This window comes from Heliangelus exortis, chromosome 5 (assembly GCF_036169615.1).
Source record: "Heliangelus exortis chromosome 5, bHelExo1.hap1, whole genome shotgun sequence".
Classification (NCBI taxonomy): Eukaryota; Metazoa; Chordata; class Aves; order Apodiformes; family Trochilidae; genus Heliangelus; species Heliangelus exortis.
The window spans coordinates 29,507,065-29,525,755 of record NC_092426.1 but is presented as its reverse complement, the minus strand read 5'-3'; the positions used below and the strand labels follow the sequence as shown (position 1 = coordinate 29,525,755).

Sequence of the window (18,691 nt, the reverse complement as noted above, 5' to 3'; positions counted from 1 at the left end):
ATTAATTATTTTTTTATTTATTCCACATTAGCTGATACAGTTTTCAGCTATTTTCCCATTATCACTGTTGCTCTCTAGGATCTGCTAGGGCTGCTGGCAGGATTGAATGATTAGAAATAACATTTTCTCTCATTCACATAAAAGTAACAAGCAATATAACTTCATAGCATTTTCCTGAATATTGGAAGGCATTTACAAGTACATCGAAGTGGACTGCTGTGTTTTCTACTGTAGAACACTTCTATTTTTAAACTGAAAAAAAAAACCAACCCAGACTACCTTTTTTAAAGGAACAGATTTAAGGCCACACAAAGTACATTTTTATATTTATTTTTCCATAAAATAGAATGCTTTCATTCCTTCTGCTGACTTGAAAAAACAAAATTAGAGTCCACAAAAAATATGTAACATGCTTTTCCACATTAGAATAATTTTTTAAAGAAAATACATGATTTAAATAATAGATAAAATTATTCCACAAATAGATGTCACTGATGACCTGTCTTAGGCCTGAAGCAAGATACGGTTGTCTTTTGTATTCTACAGTCTTTAAAAAAACCAAAATGCACTAGTCAGTGCACAAAGAGTGCTCTGTGTGCTGTTCATTGAAGGAGTGAATGCCATAAATATTTGTAGATAGTAATTAGATAGAGAACCACTCTGAGATTTTTTTTCCTTTTTATTTTTTTTGGCTACAGGTAAAAAAAAGATCTTATCAGAGTCAATTTCTCACCTGCCTCAGGCAGACGTAATTAGATGTAAGCAAATTTAATGGAGCTTGTGTGCTCTGGGGCCATTCTGTAATGCTTTAATAATTGCATGCCTTATTAAAGTGGATTTAAGGTATGAAGGCTGTTTAACATATCAAGTGGCAAAGAAGATAAGATAGAGTTTAACTTTTTGCCTCAGATGAATAATCAAAGCTAAACAGCAATGAAAATATTTAAAATAGCTGTTTTAAGAGTCGAAAGGGTAAGGCATTAGGTGGTGCATTGCACAGATGTTAATGCAAGAAGCAAATCTGTAACTTAGCTTGACACTCACCAGTTCTGGCATATTTGTACACCCTCCTTGTCCTGTTTTCTAGTATTGGCAAGGTAATAGCCTGTCGTTTTATGTAGAAAACACATAATTCTGCAATTAAATGAGCATTAGTTTAATACATTTTCCTAAATCCACCATTACAAATTAATACCATAAACTTTGCCAGTGGCACGAGTTTTCTATCTCATAGTAGTGTGCTTTTCCAGATGGGATACCAATTGCTCTCACTTACATGCAAAAGAATTATTGTTAGCAAGCCTTCTTCACTTGCCTTCTGTTGATCTATAAGTAGATCAGCTTTCTTTCCTTTAGTGTGTATGTCAGAGGATTTAATGATGGGGGAAAAACATTCTATCTAGTAGCAAACATGAGCTATTAAAAAAAAAAAAAAAAAGGAAAAAAGCTGCTTGTGCATATTTATCTTCTGTGCCATTTGCTTGCTGCTAAAGATGCCTATATGATGCATGATACTTTTATATTTGAAATATACCCCTCTTCAGTGTAAATCCCAGAAAGTCAGAATGAGGCTACTCCATAATAGCTAAAATAGAAGCAGTTATTGATTGTTTTTAACATGCATGTGCCTGAAATTCCAGTAATACCCATTGCTCATGTCAGACAGTGTACTATAGCACAATTATAAGATGTGGTTTTGAGATCCTGGCTCTCTGGACACATTTTACAGATTAAATTGCTAATTAACTTGCAGAGTGTGCTTATAACAAATTCAGCTGTTAATCTTGGTAACTTTATGCACTGATCTCACCTGTTCCACATTCTAAAGCAAATTATTTCCACTACAGCACAAGGTGTAATACTCAGGTGGAAGTGAGAGAAGGAGGAAGGTTATCTTTGGAAGGAATACTTGGATTCCCCATAGTATGGTCCTCAGTAAAAACTTATCGTAGAGCTTTTTTTAGTTTTACTTTACTTATGCGGTCAGTTATACCTAAAACTTGCTAAAAACTAACACTAAAATTTAAGTGCCTCTACATATTTTAAAATATGACAAACCAGTTCCCATATATATGAGAGTATAGTTGAGATGGGTTTTATGTCATACAGTTAAAGCACTTTGTCCTCAGTGATTCTAATTTTTCTTAAAGTTTTAAGAGTAATGTTCACCAGGAAGGTTTTCAAGTGCATATGCTTGAAGTTGGGAAAAAATTTGCTTCTTCAATGCTTCAATCAAAGCCAGAATATCAGATCAAATTTCTGTCTTTAATGGGATTAAATGCTTTTTAATGTATACACACTAACTTCTTCCCAGTTCAGTTATAGTAAATGAATGTTTTATTTTTAAAAATACATACCTGAAAAGACATTATAATTATGAGATCGGGTAATAGAATTACTTAGTTGAGAAAGAGAAACTCTTTCACTGTTAAATTATATTTCTAGCTGGTAGTTGTTCTTTGGACCACAGAAAAGAAATGGTACCATAACACTGTTCAACTGTGGACATTAAAAAAGTTTGCAACTTTATCAGGGCTGATGAGCTTGTGGTCCTCAGCCTACATTTGAAGTGGGGCTCTTATGTCACAGCTACATCCTTTATTTTACAGGTTCAGCTGTTACGAGTACTTCCAGACAATGTGCATTCTCAGCCATGGGGAGAGTTGAAATCACAAGGGTCTAAATTTTGAGACAGTATGGGCCCTAGTTTGGGCTATTTCCCTCCAATAACAGACTAATGAGTCCTTAGAAAGCCATCTTCTGTCTGTCAACAAATCTTGAAGTTTTTTCTCTCAAATGAGCTGTCTGAAGTATGTATATTTAACTTGAGTTTTCTTTGCTGTGCAAAGATCCCAACACTTGCCTCACAAGGTCAGGAAGATTGCTATAGTCTTGATGTACATAAAATCCAGAGGAAAGCTGATGGTTTATGGAAGCATGTGTTTTTGTAGATGACAAAGAGGGAGAATGTTACTTCTCAGGATGATAATCAGTGCATGGAACATTTTTTTTTGATATAACTTAACCAAATAGGTGTTTGCATCATTATTATTTGCATGTTGCTAGTGTACAGAAGTAAAATCCTATCTGACTGAAACTGATTGCCAGACTCCCATTATTTTTCATGAAGGTAAAATTTACATTAAATAGTACTTTAAAAAAGAACCAACACTACACAGTTCCTGGTTAAGCTCCCGAGGGTGTAAGTTCATGTTACAGATAATCTGGTCTAATAGTGAGTTGCTGCCAAAAGGCTGATCTTTCTTTCCCCCTTCTAGCTGACTCTTCCTAAGCACAAGTTTCTACTTGCTTCTGCCCAGGTAAAAGCTCAGGTGAGATTGTGTGGCTGCAGCTGCCTGATCCAGCAGAGTAGTTCTGCTTTTGTGTGTCTCCTGGGAACTTGGTGTGTACATGCCACAGCCAGGACATACAGGACAAAAACTCACTACATTGGGTTGGCTGGAGTGCCAGATCATATTCTGAAGTAAATTGGTGGTTCTGTTGGTTTCATCTTGAGCACATGATCTGTGCAGTGAAAAGGAACAGTGTGCTTTCAAAATGTGTCTCTAGTTTTTAGTACTTTGCCATTTTAAAGTCATTATTGGGGAAACTGAAGGAACTGGTTACATAAATCATCATCACTGGAAAAGTTACTTGCCTCCTCTATTTTCAAAAAATTCTCAGACAATTTAAAAACATAACAGAAGGGAGTAAGGAACATTTTGTTAAGAAATCAATACCAGATCCCAGTTGTTTTCTTCCATGTTGTATTGCAAGGTTTTGTTTACTTACAGCTAAATAAATAAAACATTGGCATTATTCTTAGCTAGTCTGGCTTATGTAGCAGTGATTGTTCTATTGCTTTTTCCTTGGGCAGTTACCAGGCACTGGAGCTGTAATGGAATGTTCCAGTCTTCACAACCTTTGTTCTTGATTACATTTAGTTTTATTAATATGAAAAAGACGTTTTCTGTTTATCATAATTTGAAGTGGAACGTAAAATGACTGATAGTATTTTTCCAAGTTGCCTGATTTTTAGGAATAATGTATTATAAAAAGCAGACTTAGCATTTTATTGGAAAAGTTATACCTGAAACACGTTAATGTATATATGTCTTATATATATATATGTGTCATATGTATGTCTTGTATATACGTATGATAACTTTCATTTTTTTTCATACTATAAATATATTAAATTTACACCTGTCATGTACTTTAGGAAAGATTATTATTAGTCTTTTCCCTCTTCACTTAGCTCATTCTTGTTTCCTAGCTAGCACATGTTATTGTCACTGAATTTTCAAAGCTTCCAAAGTTTAGTTGGTCCTATAGAGATTAGGTGTATTTGCACTTGTGCCTTGGGCTCGTTCCCTAATAGTTGTCTACTACCTCATTTATTAAATACATCATTCATGTATTTATGATAAAAGAAAAGGTACCATACTTGTTTCTTCACTGGATACTGTATGAAAAGACTTGAGAACAATTAAGAGATCACATAAACCATTTTAGCTTGGGACCATTTTTCTGGGGAAAAGATTAATGTGGGCAAAGTTTAACATGAGAAATATGGGAAATGTATGCAAGACAGGAAATCAATCAAGATTAGCTTAGGGTTTATGAAGAGCAGTATGCAAAAGAGAGAAAAGAGAACTAGGAATGGACTTTTAAGTGGAAAAAAGTTTTGATTAAGGCCATAGCTGAAAAGTTACAGAAACAAGATCAGAAAGTAATCTTTGCATTTGGAATGTTACTTGCATTGATGCTTAAGTAGGAATGACAGATGCTTTGTTGCCAGTCTAAGATGACATTTTAGAAAGAACTTCCAGTGCATAGATACAAAGCAATGTTTGAAAAGAAGGTGTATTACAGAAAAAGAAATAAGATTTTTTAACGGTTTGCATAAGTGTATCTAGAAACAGCTTAGAGAAAATATGATTCCCTCTTTGCTGTCTCTTTAGCCTTCAGGTGGGAGATTTGGAAGAATGTGAGTATCTTCAGTACTAACAGATGACAGGAGTTAGAAGGAGGAGTGGGGAAGTGAATGTGCCTGAAAACAGAAAGGTAATTGAAAGCTGACATTATTGAGTGAAGTGCTTCTTTAGGGGAAGTCTGAGACAAAAAATTGAAGAGAGATGGCTTAAGAATGCAAAGATCACTTTGCAATTTGGGGAGATCAGATCATCTAAAGAAAAAGGGAAATGGAAGCAGCAGTCTAAGAATAGACAATTAGGCATTTAAAGAGAAAGAGAAAAGGAAGTAAGGGTTTTAGTGAAGGAGACAGAAGAATGATCAGAGAACTTTGAAAAATAGTAGGAAAAAAAAAGCTTAGTAAGAGATGTCTAAAGTAGAAATAATCAACAGAATGAAAATTGAGTGAGAAGTGCTATCTTGTTAGTACTAGGATATTCCTTGCTGCTCTTTAGTGCTTGGTAAGATTTAAGTTCTATATGCATATACACTGTGAAAACAGAAGTCTTTAACAGGGACAAAACAACACATCCTTTTTTATCCAAACAGTAGTGCGGGAATGGTTAAACTCTTTGAATTAAATATATTAATGAAAAATACCCAAAAGTAATTCTAGTAAAAACATTTCAGTAGACAAAAATTAAAACCAATGAAAACATTTATATTGAGAAAGTCCTGCATAATGTGGCTGTCTGAGCTGAACCTGTAATAACTTTTGAGTCTCTGAAGTCTGTTGAAAGTCCTAAGAAGAAGTTCACTGGGACAGTATTTCCAGTGAGCTGAATCACTTGCTATATAGAAACTTTTTACTAAAAGCAGCTTAATGCTGTTATTCAAGAATTCTTCCACAATCTTCCGCAATCTCCATTTAAACAGCGAATGTTTTAAAAGCATATGTGTGAAAATATTGCATTGCTACATGATGAAACTATACAAAATTTCTTCAAAGACTTAAGGTTTCTGTTACTGAAATGCAGAGCTAAATTGCTTTGAATCCTAGATAGAACTAGAACACAAATAACTTTGATGTTAGAAAAAAAAATCACAAGAGATTACAGATTAAAATTTACTTTGCTGGCATGAAAATTTTCAGAATTCTAAAATTTGATGACAGCATGCTAATCTAGTTTAGAAAATACTTGATGAACTTCTGAGAAAGAAGACAAACTGTGATCCTAAGTAAACTGCACTGGAAACATACGCTGGAACCAGTTCTGGATTAACATTTTGCAATTCTACATCTTAGCCTGAAAAGGTTTACTGTGTCCTAAGAATCCATCCCTGTGTTATTTCCACACTGGATACCCAATGTAAAATAAATAAATAAATAGGCATATAATCAAGTTGCATGAATTCTGTTCTTTTATACAATGAGTTAGAGAAATATACACCTCAGATCTTCTAGGGGTAAAGTAATACCCAGTGTTTATTGGTTTCTTTGATTTTCATATGAAAATCAAGTGACTCTAAAATTTTTTTTTTCATGTTTCGGAAAAGGAAATTTAATAAACCCATCAAGTTCACCATTGTTATACAACCTTTCATATATAAAAGTTATGAGAAAGTTGAGAATCAACTTTGAACCTATCATGTTGTGCTACCAGACAAAAATTTCACTTCCCAACTGTTTGCAGAAATGAAAGCTAAACATGACATGATGAATATTTTACCTCAAGGCAGTCTAAGATATAGATTTACAGTGCATTAGTATCTCTGTGACAGGTACATTCCTACATTGTGAAAGGTATCTGACATTATTGTACTCCTGCAGTGCAAACCTGCTTTACCAACTAATACTTCTTTATGTGGACTGTGTGTGTAGTAGCAATTCTTTCACAATGTGTTCATGTATTATGGGTTAGAATTTGGTTCAGTATAACTTTCAGGAGAACTTTATGTACCACCATCTCTTGAAACCAATAATTATGATTTATTTTTGTTTATTCAGCATTTCATCAAGAGGTGAAAACAGAATTTTTTCTCTTACAAGAGTTTCTTAAAAATCAGGACTATTTTAAAATTCCAAACATGTGTCAAACATGTTCTTGTTAGTAAGATGAGGCTTTAGAATGTAGATTTTATTAGCTGAATGTAATGCCATGAAAATGGAACTCGATTTTCTAATGGTCTTGATAAATGGAAGTAATATCAGGTAGTTACCCCTCAGGTGAAGGCTTTATTCTGCTCTAATACATGTGCACAAAGTGAGTCATTTAAAATACAGTGTAGCAACACCAATGAAATGTATTTCAGTAATGTTCTTTTGGAACATTTTTTTTCACAACGGAACAAAGCCCTGAATTCCTTCCTCAGCCTCTTGACATTGCTGCAATTCTCCACAGCACTTGTCTTGTGGCTGTGTGAGAGGGCTCTGGAGCCATTGTTGGTATCTGCAGGAAGGAGCCCCACTTGCTCCCTTGACAACATGTAATAAATTGTCTAATGTAGTTCAGTTGGGGAGTTAAAAATGCATTGAAAATAATGGGGCATAACATTCTAGGGTTAACATTTATTCATAGATGATGCAGTTAAATAAAACAGGCATTAACTTCAAGGTCAGTCAGCAAAGTAATAAAAGTGAGTATTTTAATTGAATTGTAATTGCTTCCCATTGATACATGCAAGTAAAATAGATGTCAGTGCTGCAAATTATGGTTCCCTTCCTAATTAATTTCTTAATTCTACATAGAGTCATCCAAGCCCTGGATCTTATTGTTAGTTTATCCACCCATCCAGCTTTCTTCACATTTAGTGTCAGGAAGGGAGAATCTGGGGGATGTGGTTAAATGGCATATTCTAGAGAATTTACGATACATTCTTTTTCTTTTTAGTCTAAGAAGTTTTAAGAATATGGAGCAACATACTCCTTTGCTTAAAGAAAAATATACCAAATAAAAGTATAGATTTATATTAACTGTTTATAATTAATAGATACTTTATTATACTGATAGTAGCAGGAGATGTACAGTTACATCTACACGTGCATACCAGTAGAGATTTGAGATGTGGATTGTTGGTTCTGCAAATTACAGGTTACATTGCTTCTTGATGCCTTCAGCAGACTGTCTGTATTCACTCAAAATACAAACCTGTTGGAAACTAAAGGAAATAGTATTTCTCCAAAGAAAGATGAGGTATCAAAAAATAGAAGACTATTAAGAAACGGAAAGGGTACACTGCACTTTCACAGATTTTCATGTAAATGTGGGATATTAATAAAGGGTTTACCCATGGTAGGAAATATGTTTACATTTTCTAGACTATTTGTGTAATAGTTTCTTTTAAAATATTGTTTTGTGTTCATTAGGGAACACAACAGTAGGTATATCCTTCATATCAAAGAGAAATTGTGAAAGTAATATGTTAGTATGTCTGGTTCTGACAACATTTTCTCTTCTCACATATTTGTAATGTATACCTTGGTTTAACTTTAAAGGAAATTAATTTGTTTTTATCAAGGAGAGGAGGTGTTTTTCTTAGAAAAGTAATTATGTTAATGAATAATGTTAATGTAAATGTGTGAAATGAGTACTGAAATGTAGTACTCATTCATTTATTTTAAATGCAAGTTAGAAGCTATCACCAGAATCATTGGAAATATCGAAATGAAATTAAGTTGTTTCAAAATTATTTCTACAAGTATAAATGATCATTATCTTATCTAGCAACATGCAGTGTGTTAATAAAAAGCAATAAATAAAAGAATAGAGGGAGAAAAGACCTCTGTTAATTATCAAACACTTTTAAAAATGTTCCCCTAGATAGCAAGGGAATTTTTAATGTGCTTTAATGAAATATTTAAAAACTTTATTAATATTTTGAGATCTCATTCACTCTAACTTGTTTGAGTTTCACAGGAATTTAAGACCATCATTGTAAAAATGAAAAGGCATATCAGCTATTTGTTCTCACCAATTATTTTGTATAATATTGTACCATACATTTATATTACAGCTTTCATCATCAATGATCTAAAGTGTTGTGCAAGGTATATACTTCAGAAATGGCTTCTAAATCAAGTCGTTCTGGTTGCTGCTCTTTAATGGCACTTGTATAAAGCAGTAGATTAGGAAAAATACAGAAGTGTTGTGATCAGTACAAAACCCCCAAACTGCAGTAATTAACATTAGTAAAAATGTGATCACTGGTAATTTTCTAGAATTCTTTCACTTTCAGAAGTCATAATTTCTTTTTCATATTTATGACATATGTTAACAACTTTTGACCATGTGGTCTTAGTTCCAACTACATAATTTATTTTGTTGAAGATGATGTCAGCTCTTAAAACAGTTGTTCATGAACTTTTTTTTATTATCCCAGTACTGATTTCTGCCAATTATTTGATTTATTTCTGAGAAATGACCATTTAACAAGCACGAGTTGGCAAAACTCATAAAATAAAAAGCTAAAAGAGGAACACAGAGGGGCAGAGTAAAAACTTTTTTACCAAGAAAAGCAAATAAAAATACAGACATCATACAGGATATTTTGTGATGGATCAAAAAGCATATCATTAAAGACATTCTGCAAGCGCAAGTTTCCTTTGTATCTGCATCCTTTTTATTTCTTACTTTTTTATTTCTTTTTTTTTCTGAGGGTCGCACACACAAACACAGAATGTGATTTAGTAAAATGTAATTTGCAGAAAAAATAATTTTCACTATGACAACTATGCAAAATTGACATGTTTGCCTGTTCATTGTGTGTCTACAAAGGTAACTTTTGAATTAAAGAAGTAATTTGTGTAGTGTTTTTGTTACCAGGGACCTCCATGTTTACGTCACTAGTTAGTGAAATTTCTAAGAAAGCAAAACAACCTTTCCAGTTGATATGTAGTAAAAATGTAACTGGTCATATTTTCCAAAAACACGAAAACAATTGCTTAGAAAGGGGTAAGAGAAAAATCTGAAGAAGTGTGTTTTATTTAGAATAGGAATGATTTAAACAGTGTGAGTAGTTTCTAGGAGAGTCATGCTATAATAAAAAAAAGAAAAATCTTTTTTTTTTTCAGGTTTAGATCCAGATAAACATTTAGGAAAAACTCTGGATCAAATGGAGCCTTACCTTTTGGAGGTGAGTGTTGATTAAAGAGTACTAATACAGGTAAAGTTAATTAATTAAAAAAAAAGTAACATAGGCAGAAATTCAGTAAAATTACCTTAATCAAAAAAAAATAAGTTACTTCCAGAAATCAGGTTCAAATCCAAGCCTTATCTGTGTATGTAGAAGATAAGCCTTTGATATCTGCTTTCAACTTCAAAAACATTCCTTCTGGAGATACTTCACAAATAGTGCCAGTGTCTTTAAAACAAATAAAAGGCAAGAAATCTCAATATTAAGGGAACACTAATCCCTATGTCATTATAATAAAGCTGAGTAATTGCATACAAGTTAAGTGACTTTTCCAGTAGTGAAAGTGGTAGTTGGAAAAGCATAGGTCATACAAAACTTCCCTTTCCCACCATTTTTATGCATAAATTAGGGCTCTCCAGAAAGCGAATTATTCCAGAGGATGTACTTAATTCTGTGCAAAGAGCTATGTAGTCCTCATAGCAGGAGAATGCTTGGAGACAGAGTTAATAGATTTATTTAAAGGGAAATAGGTTTATTTAGAGGGAAATAAACAGAACAAATTTTGTACATGTGGGGTTTTTTGGGTTTGAGGTAGAAGCACCAATCATAAAGCTAAATGCAGTTTAAGAATAACAACTCTGAAAAGGTGTTAGCATGTATTGTCTGTGGCAAAGCCAGTTCACCACAGCTCCTTGTTATTTGCATATTCAGTTATTAAGGGAGACTTGCTGTAACTTTTATCTGTGTAAGCTGTATAAAACTGCTCAAAACACTCTCCTAAAAATTCTTTTTTTGCTGTTATCTCTGTAGTTATAGTTCACCCTTCATAGGCAGTTTTCCTAGAACAAATAAGGGCATAGGAAACTTGCAGAAGAGAAAGAAAAGCTAACTGGAATTTGTTAGAAACTTTAAATATCTCCTTTGCTACTGAATGATAGTGAAGCTAAATAGAAATTATGTCTTGAATGTAACTTCATTTTGTTAGTCGTTTATATGGCTGGAGAGAAGATGATAGATAACTGGCACTTGGCAAAGCTGGAGAAGAAGAGTGAAGGTCCAAAACATTCAAGTAGTCTTAACTGGAGAGCTTTTGTGGACCTATTCTTAGCTTGAAGTTTGTTGCTTCTGCTTCAGAGCAGGAGAACCTGCCCAGAAACAGTTTCCCTATGCCCCATATCTTTTTGTAAGCCTTGCTTCATTTATATCTTCAGATCACCTGAACTATACCAAAAATTTAAGAATCCCAGGGGAGAGGAAGGAGAGGTATTTTTTTCTGTTCCAGTAAAAGGGAATGAAGGGAAGTAAGGAAGTAAATATCTTCCTAAATAGTTGTAGTACAGGTAAAAAAGCATTGGCAGATATATACAGGAGTACATAAAAATAAGTATACATTAAAGAGACATATTGTGTCATTACCAGATGTTTTATTTCGTGGGGGGGGTGATAAAGTTAAAATTAAACTAGTGAATAGTTTTTAAATCTAGGGATATCTGTAAGATCCAAAAATAGTTAGAAGAGGGAGCAGATTATCCTTTCTGAGACACATACATTTGATTCCTACAGGAAAAGGAAGGAAGAAGGGAATGGGATCACCACTTCAGGTATCAGTGAGGCAGTGAGCTTGTGGTTTAGGTAATGTAATCTAATTGAACACTGAGCTAAGATTTATTTGGAAGCTGTGTGAACATAACTGCTTGGCTCAACTAATCAGCAATCAGCCCCTGAGAACCAGACCACAGGTTTCATTTCGCCACCTATGGATGTGGTTAGATTGCTTCCAGGATCTCAAACTAAGCTGCATGGCATGAACGTGCTGGACTGGAGTCTTCATTACACTCACTTTGTGTTCTAGGCCTGCTCTGACACTGCCATGTGTGCAAGAGAATAGCTGTGGAAAAGCAATTTTACTGCCATGTGAGGTCATGCTCTGCATGTACTGGGGAAATGGCCATAGACTAGTGGATTCCCAGAAAGGTTGTTTGGAAGACCTTTGGAGTCATGAGTAAATAATACAGAATTAAAGAGTATGATAAACATTTAAGTACTCCTGCTGTGGCTTAGTGCTGCAAATCACTTCAGCAATATGTTTCTCAGAGCTGTTTCTCCAGTCTTAGTAAGTGACAACTAAGAAAAGAAAAAAATTGTAATCATCAAACAATGAACAATTTACTGTTGAACAGATTTAACAGAAGCATAAATTTTATTGTAATAATGTTTCCATATTGGTCAGTCACATTAGTTAATTAGTATTTATGTAGGACTAGTTAAGTAAGCCAAAAGGAGAAAATTGCAGCCCCCTGTGTTTGCAGTTTCTGCTGTCAAAATTTAGGTTGCAACTTGAGTGAAGCTTCAGATGGGTAACTGCTGGCTGCAGCTGAATCAGTAGTCTTGCCTTTTAAAAAAAATTTAGTAGCAAGTATTCCAATTTTACTTGTGTTAGTAATTAAAATGGGGATTAAGAAGTATTCTTCTCAATTTGTTTGCACTGTTTTTTGTTTTTAAAACAAAATAATAAATTAAGAAATCAAAAAGTACCTAGTATTCTGGGGAATTAAATGTGTTTTTCCTGATGTTCAATGGCTCAAGTCAAGTGATTCTTTCTAGTATGGTTTCACTGAAATTCTTTGTGTCATGGGTTCATGCTTCTCAAAAACCACATTTGCAGGTTTTGTCTTTTATTGATAACAAGAGGAAACAGAGAAACTTCATAGCTGTGTAACTAATAGGGCATTCTGACCCTACTAGGAACTGGGTGTCAGGAAATTGTAGGGAAGACTGCATAACTGATTATGTGTTCATGTAGCTGTTTCTTGTACATATGCATGCTATGAAAGTCAAAGTCTGGACAATTTTTTTTTACTGAATGCATAAATGCATAATTGGCTTTAAAGCTTAATAAAAACAAATCATGACATACAAACTGAAGATAAATGCTTTGGTTTGTGGTGTGCAAAATACTTTTTGAAAACCAATAAATTTCTGGTAGATGGAACATGAAAGCAAGGAGTTAACAGTTTTCAGCAAGGAGAAGAAATAAAATTTAATATTCTGGCCATACCAATGCAAACACTATGGTAAGTTAATTTTTACCATCAAAAATCCCCAAAACTAGCACAGCCTTTTATGCTCTTGGATCTTTGAATTGTGTTGTATTATCTAACCAGTAATTTCAAATTTCACAACAAATTCCTTGGAATTCATAGGATCATAGTGTAGCTATGGTTGGAAGGGAGATCACCTTAAAGAGCACCTCGTTCCAAGCCCCCAGCATGGGCAGGGACACCTTCCACTGTATGAGGTTGCTCAAAGCCCTTATAAAACATGTCCCTCCCCAACCTTCCCATAGGCCCTCTTCAGGTCCTGGAAGGCTGCTAAATGATGCCCTCAGAACCTTCTCCTCTCCAGGCTGAACAACCCCAACTCTCTCAGTCTGTCCTCATAGGGGAGGTGTTCCAGCCCAACAATCATCTTCATGGTGCTTGTCTGGACTCTCTCCAACAGGTCCATGTCCTTCTTGTGTTTCCCAACACCAGGAGCCCTCGCTTGTTACGCTACAGAATTTTTTGGCAATGTACCAAATCTCAGGGGATATTCATGTTCTTAGAATTTGTTAATGGAATGCTAAATGCATATCTGGTTATGCTGTCTGCAGTTCTGTACAAGAATAGTGTAATAGGCAATAAGAAAATGTTTAGTCATTTGTATGCTTGCCTTAGAAGTTGATGAGTACTTGATATAAGGAGCATTTCTGTAATTATAGAGAATTTATTTAGTGTTACAGTTTCTCTCTGGGGACAAAGTCTACGCTTGAAATAGGAAGCACTTGAATTAATCTCTTTTATCTTCAATTTCTAAACTCAAATGAGAAAACCAGCTTTAATCCTTGTGTTTCAGTTCTAAGGTAGGAACATACTGTTTAGGCTGATCGTATACCTTATGTCTTATAGTATATTTGAGTTAAGATGAATTTTGTGTAGTCTAGAAGATGTTCATTTTTTTTTTGTTTTGAATTGAATTTGCCTTTTTAATTATGTGATTTGTAAATTTGGTCTTTTCTGGTTTGTTTGAACTGGAAGGCAGGTTTAAAAATCATAAGATTTAGAGTCTAAGTCTTCATATTGTTATGAATATCCAACTTGCAAAACAAAATAATTGGTCTTCAAAAATGTTAATATTCTAAATTACTAAAAAACAAAATTCTAGTGTCATTGATGACATTTTAAAAATATTGCTGACTTTGTTAAAGGGACATTATGAACCTGTTCTACGAGCTGCTGAATATCCTTGGTTCCTGTTGACATTGGTGGGAACTGAAAATCCTTTAGCACCTTGCATAATTAGTGTCAAGAACTGTGTTGAAGCCAGTGACATTGAAAATGAGGATTTCCCATAACAAAGATAGGAAAGAGTCTCACATCTCTTGAGAATTTGGTGTTAATTGCCAATAATTATTCCAGGCACTGATGGTTACAAGCAGAGCTACCAGTTTCGGAAGTGACTTTTAAACAGTTACTGCTTGTACTTGCTGTGGAAAAGTAACAGTTAGAAAGATCTTTTTTTTATTTTTAATAGTTTTGTTTAGGTTTTTTTCACAGTGGCAGCTATAATGAGAGGAAGAGTAAAAGGTTTTGAGTAACTTTATAGGTTGTCCGTTCTTACTGCATCAAAATTAATTATTCTTAAAGTATTTGTCCTATAGAAACCTTGTTGCCATTGTTGAAGGAGGTCTCTCTTATTTCAGGAATGTAATTTTTTTAATGAGCACTTGATTACAGTTTTCTTCAGCACCTTTTCTTTAAAAGAAAATGTGGAGGGAAAAATGAAAAATGTCTCCATAAAAGGACACTGAAGAATTATTTAATACATAATCCAAAAGAGATTTAAATTTTTTACCACCAGGCAACTAAATGGACACATGGGTCATTACCAAGGTAACAAATTCTCAGAGGATTTGTTTTTCTCCAAAGATTAAAGATTCAGGCCTTTTGTTAGCAGACTGAATTTTAGATATTAATGTAGGTTTTTGATTTTATGAAACATTCGAGTTCCATGATTTTCTTCTTTCACACCTAGTTCTGAATTACTTTTTTTTTTTGTTGGTTTTTTTTAGCTGAGATGATGACTGATGTTGTAAACACTCCTTGAAGTTTTAAAATAAAAAATGTTAAAAAGAACTATAAAATAACACAAACTATAAATTCAAATTCAACAACAAAAATACGGTGCTATGGAAAGATCTCAAAGAGACCTGCTACACAAAATGGAACCTACGATTTATAAATAACTCAGTCTCATACTTGTCAAAAATAGAGAAAAATCAGATTTGGAATTGTTTTCTAGTCCCCATACAGGCTTTTTCTAACTGTGTCCTCCGTGTTGGAGGGAACTGCATTGGTGCTGTGACTGCGGAAGCATCATGAGTGGGCATTTGTTCCTCTAAATAAAGGGATGAGAGGGTGACAGTAACAGTAGTAACATTGGTATTAGCAATGGAGTTGAGGACTGCAGTTCAGCTTCTCATGAGTTTCTTAAAGCAGAATGTTAATGCTTTCTTAATCTGAAAAAAAGCTGTCTAAGTGTTGGCTTGAAGCAGCTACTGCTGGAATACTCTAGAAGGTGATATTATCTGCTTAGGAGTTTCTCCTGCAGAAAAAAGGAGAGTGTCCTCATGCTCTCCCAGTGTTGCAGATATTTGGTTACTGCCTATCAATACAGAATTGCAATGAATTATTCAGCAGTTTTGTGCTCCTTACTCCAGCAAAAGGACTTCAGGTCCTTCTTCACAGCTGCTTATATATAAAGGAGGTAATAATTAAGATAGAAATGTATTTTATTTTCAATGGATTATTTTTTATAGTGTTTTAGTGGGATAGTCAGAGCTTCAGTGATATTCTTAAATGTCTGTATTGATTTAGAAAGTATATTCAATACAATTTATAAAAGAAAAAGCATGTTGCTACATCTTTTGATCTTGCTTTAGCTTTTTGCTTGGACTTAGAAAACTCTTGTTGGCTCTATTTTTTAGAATTTTTTCAAGGAATGGATATTTACCAAAATATAGAATGCAGCTTTTGAATATGTGGCCAAAAAAATGTTTGTTGTATACTGCTAGCTGAAGTGCTACTTCTTGTGTTGATTTACAGTACAAGTTTCTCCCATAAGTAAACTATGTGTGCTAAAGAAAGGCAAATGTGCAAGTCTGAACAACCTTTCTTGTCCAGTGAGGAGAAAGTTAATTCATTTATCTGAATGTGCCAGTTTTTATTAAAATATAACACAGTGGTAATTCTTAGTTTATTTCAGTAAACATTCAAGGAAATCAAGAAGCCTCTGTATGATATTTCATTTTTTGCAGCCTTTTAATGGATAGTCTTTTTAGAAAGTGCACACTGAATTTTTCAGCGAAATATATTTAATATAATACTTTTCCTGTAGTGCTTGTTAATGTAATACATATTTTCATTTCCCTTTTGTCTTAGATTTCTGAGAAATACGGAGTCCACGTTTGCGGAGAAGGTGGAGAGTACGAAACATTCACTCTGGACTGCCCTCTATTTAAGAAGAAAATAGTTGTGTAAGGAGCAGTTTCTTCCATTTTCCTCTTTTAAAGCAGTGGGAACGTATTCACATTTAGCTTGAAGCAACTTTTGTTGGCAGAGGTAAAACATGTCCTCTAAGTTCACAAACACTCACTTTGTTTAACACTGGCAAAGTCCTCTGAAAACCTAAATCAATACCTGACAAGACGAGGCCTTCATAGAGAGCTATAAACTTTTTAGACATTTGCACTTTCGTTTACTTGCTGATTATGGCCTGCAGTAAAACTGGTACCTACACACTGACACTTTTATCCTTTCATGAAGTGAGAATTGCCTGTAATATTTATCTTTCATTACAGCTACATTTGATAAACTGCCACATCAGTAGCCTCTGGGTTCCATTAACTGTGTGTGTGTGTGTTTTAAGTTTAGCAGCTCAGGATGATAACGAGAAACATTTTTCTTCAATTATGAGAGGATATTTTAAATACAAACTTTGCATGAATCCATCTCATTTACACTGAGTAATTTATTCCTTTGACATAAATTGCTAAAATCTGTGTAGTGGGGATATGGAAAATACTTGTGTCTTGATGCCATTTTCTTATTAGTCTTATTAGTTAAATAGCTAAGCTTGCTTGCTTTGAGTGAGATGTTTTCACTGCTGTTCCTTTTCTTGGCTAAGTAAACAGACTAGTAATCATGTCTTGGTGATAGTCTAGGAAAAGTCAAGATTATGGAATGTATAGACATGATTAAGGCATTCATGGTGAAGGTCTGTTTCATTTTTCTGTGAGACCAGAATCTATCTGTATAAGGAACAGAGAAACAAGAGCTGTTACTTCTGTTCTGTTAACATGGTATCCATGAGAAGAAGAGCAATAGACAGTAATGGATAAAAGGGTGGCAGCTACTGTGGCAGATGTCTGCTGGAATTCTTTAGTAAGAGGAAGATTGAGAAACTAACAAGTAGAATCTTTAAACTGCATTTAAGCTCATGGATAGGATTCTGAATGTTTGTGCCAGAAGATTCTCGGAGGGGTACACGTGCTCAGTAGAAACCCTAGGTTGTGAGCCAACCTGCTGACTAGGAAGAGTTGAAAAGTTAAGCAGAAAATTAGAATAAAATATATATAATGCTTGGGTACCTCTTATCACAAATGAACATGGGGACAAGGGGCAGAACTCCCAAATATGCTCAAAGGTAGAATCAGTTCAGTTTCTTCTAGCAGAAAGGAAAATATTGTGAAATCGTTGCTAGAGAACAATTTATTTTTGCTTTTAAAATCTGATATGATTTCTACTAACTTAGAAATTCTTGTCAGTTCTGGTAGGTGTCAGGGGGAGAATTTTGTGAAACTGTCATTTAGAGTAATACCACCCATTACCACATAAATGTGACCTATGCAGTGTTCATATTGCAGCACTTGCAACAAAAAGTACACTTCAGGAGAACTGGATTTGAACTGAGAGATTAAATGCACTGTATCAGTTTTTCCACCCGATTGTTTGGCTGGTTATTAATGTTATTTCTATTTATTTTGAGGCTTCTTATTTTACATTTTAAATCTGGGAGTTCATTGGAGCTGGATGCATAATTTCCCAGTGTTCCTTTTCAAAGCTCTCTGCATAAATACAGAGGGGAGCAAAATATGTCAAATTTCATGAGAAATTCTTGGCTCGTGTAGTATGGAAAGGTTTTTTGGGTTTGGTTTTTTTCTATAGAATTTGAGGACCACTTTTAGGAAAGTATATTGTGCTCTTGGTTTGGAATGAAACAAATACTGGTTCAGATATATTCTAAATGTGTTTCTGGCTCTCAGTGGTTTAATGACCATTCAGGCAACTCAGAAAAGCTAAACTAGAGGTGGTCTGGCTGAGTTGTCTTTATTTCTATTGGCAACACTCCAAATAATAATAAAAGTTAACAATTATTGAACAAAAAGTACAGGAAAAGACAAATATATAAATCAGTGGGTATTTAATTATAAATATATGGCACAGCAGACTGTTAAACAGTTAGTCAACTACTTCTAAATACACATTTTTGTAATGGCAACTGAATAGCTACACTGTCATTGTGAGTCTCTGGCTTTATTAATCCT

General features: G+C 34.2%; 1 protein-coding gene across 3 annotated transcripts in view; it reads left to right on the top strand.

Moving 5' to 3' along the window:
• The window catches only part of DPH6 (diphthamine biosynthesis 6), a 182,331-nt gene that overhangs the window by 45,079 nt on the left and 118,561 nt on the right, over positions 1 to 18,691 (top strand). For 2 of the 3 annotated variants that reach the window (XM_071744306.1, XM_071744304.1), the window contains exons 6-7: positions 9,986 to 10,047; positions 16,527 to 16,621. In XM_071744306.1, coding sequence (XP_071600407.1) covers positions 9,986 to 10,047; positions 16,527 to 16,621 — 157 coding nt within the window. The remainder of the gene's footprint in view (positions 1 to 9,985; positions 10,048 to 16,526; positions 16,622 to 18,691) is intronic. The other variant, XM_071744305.1, reaches the window with a different exon arrangement.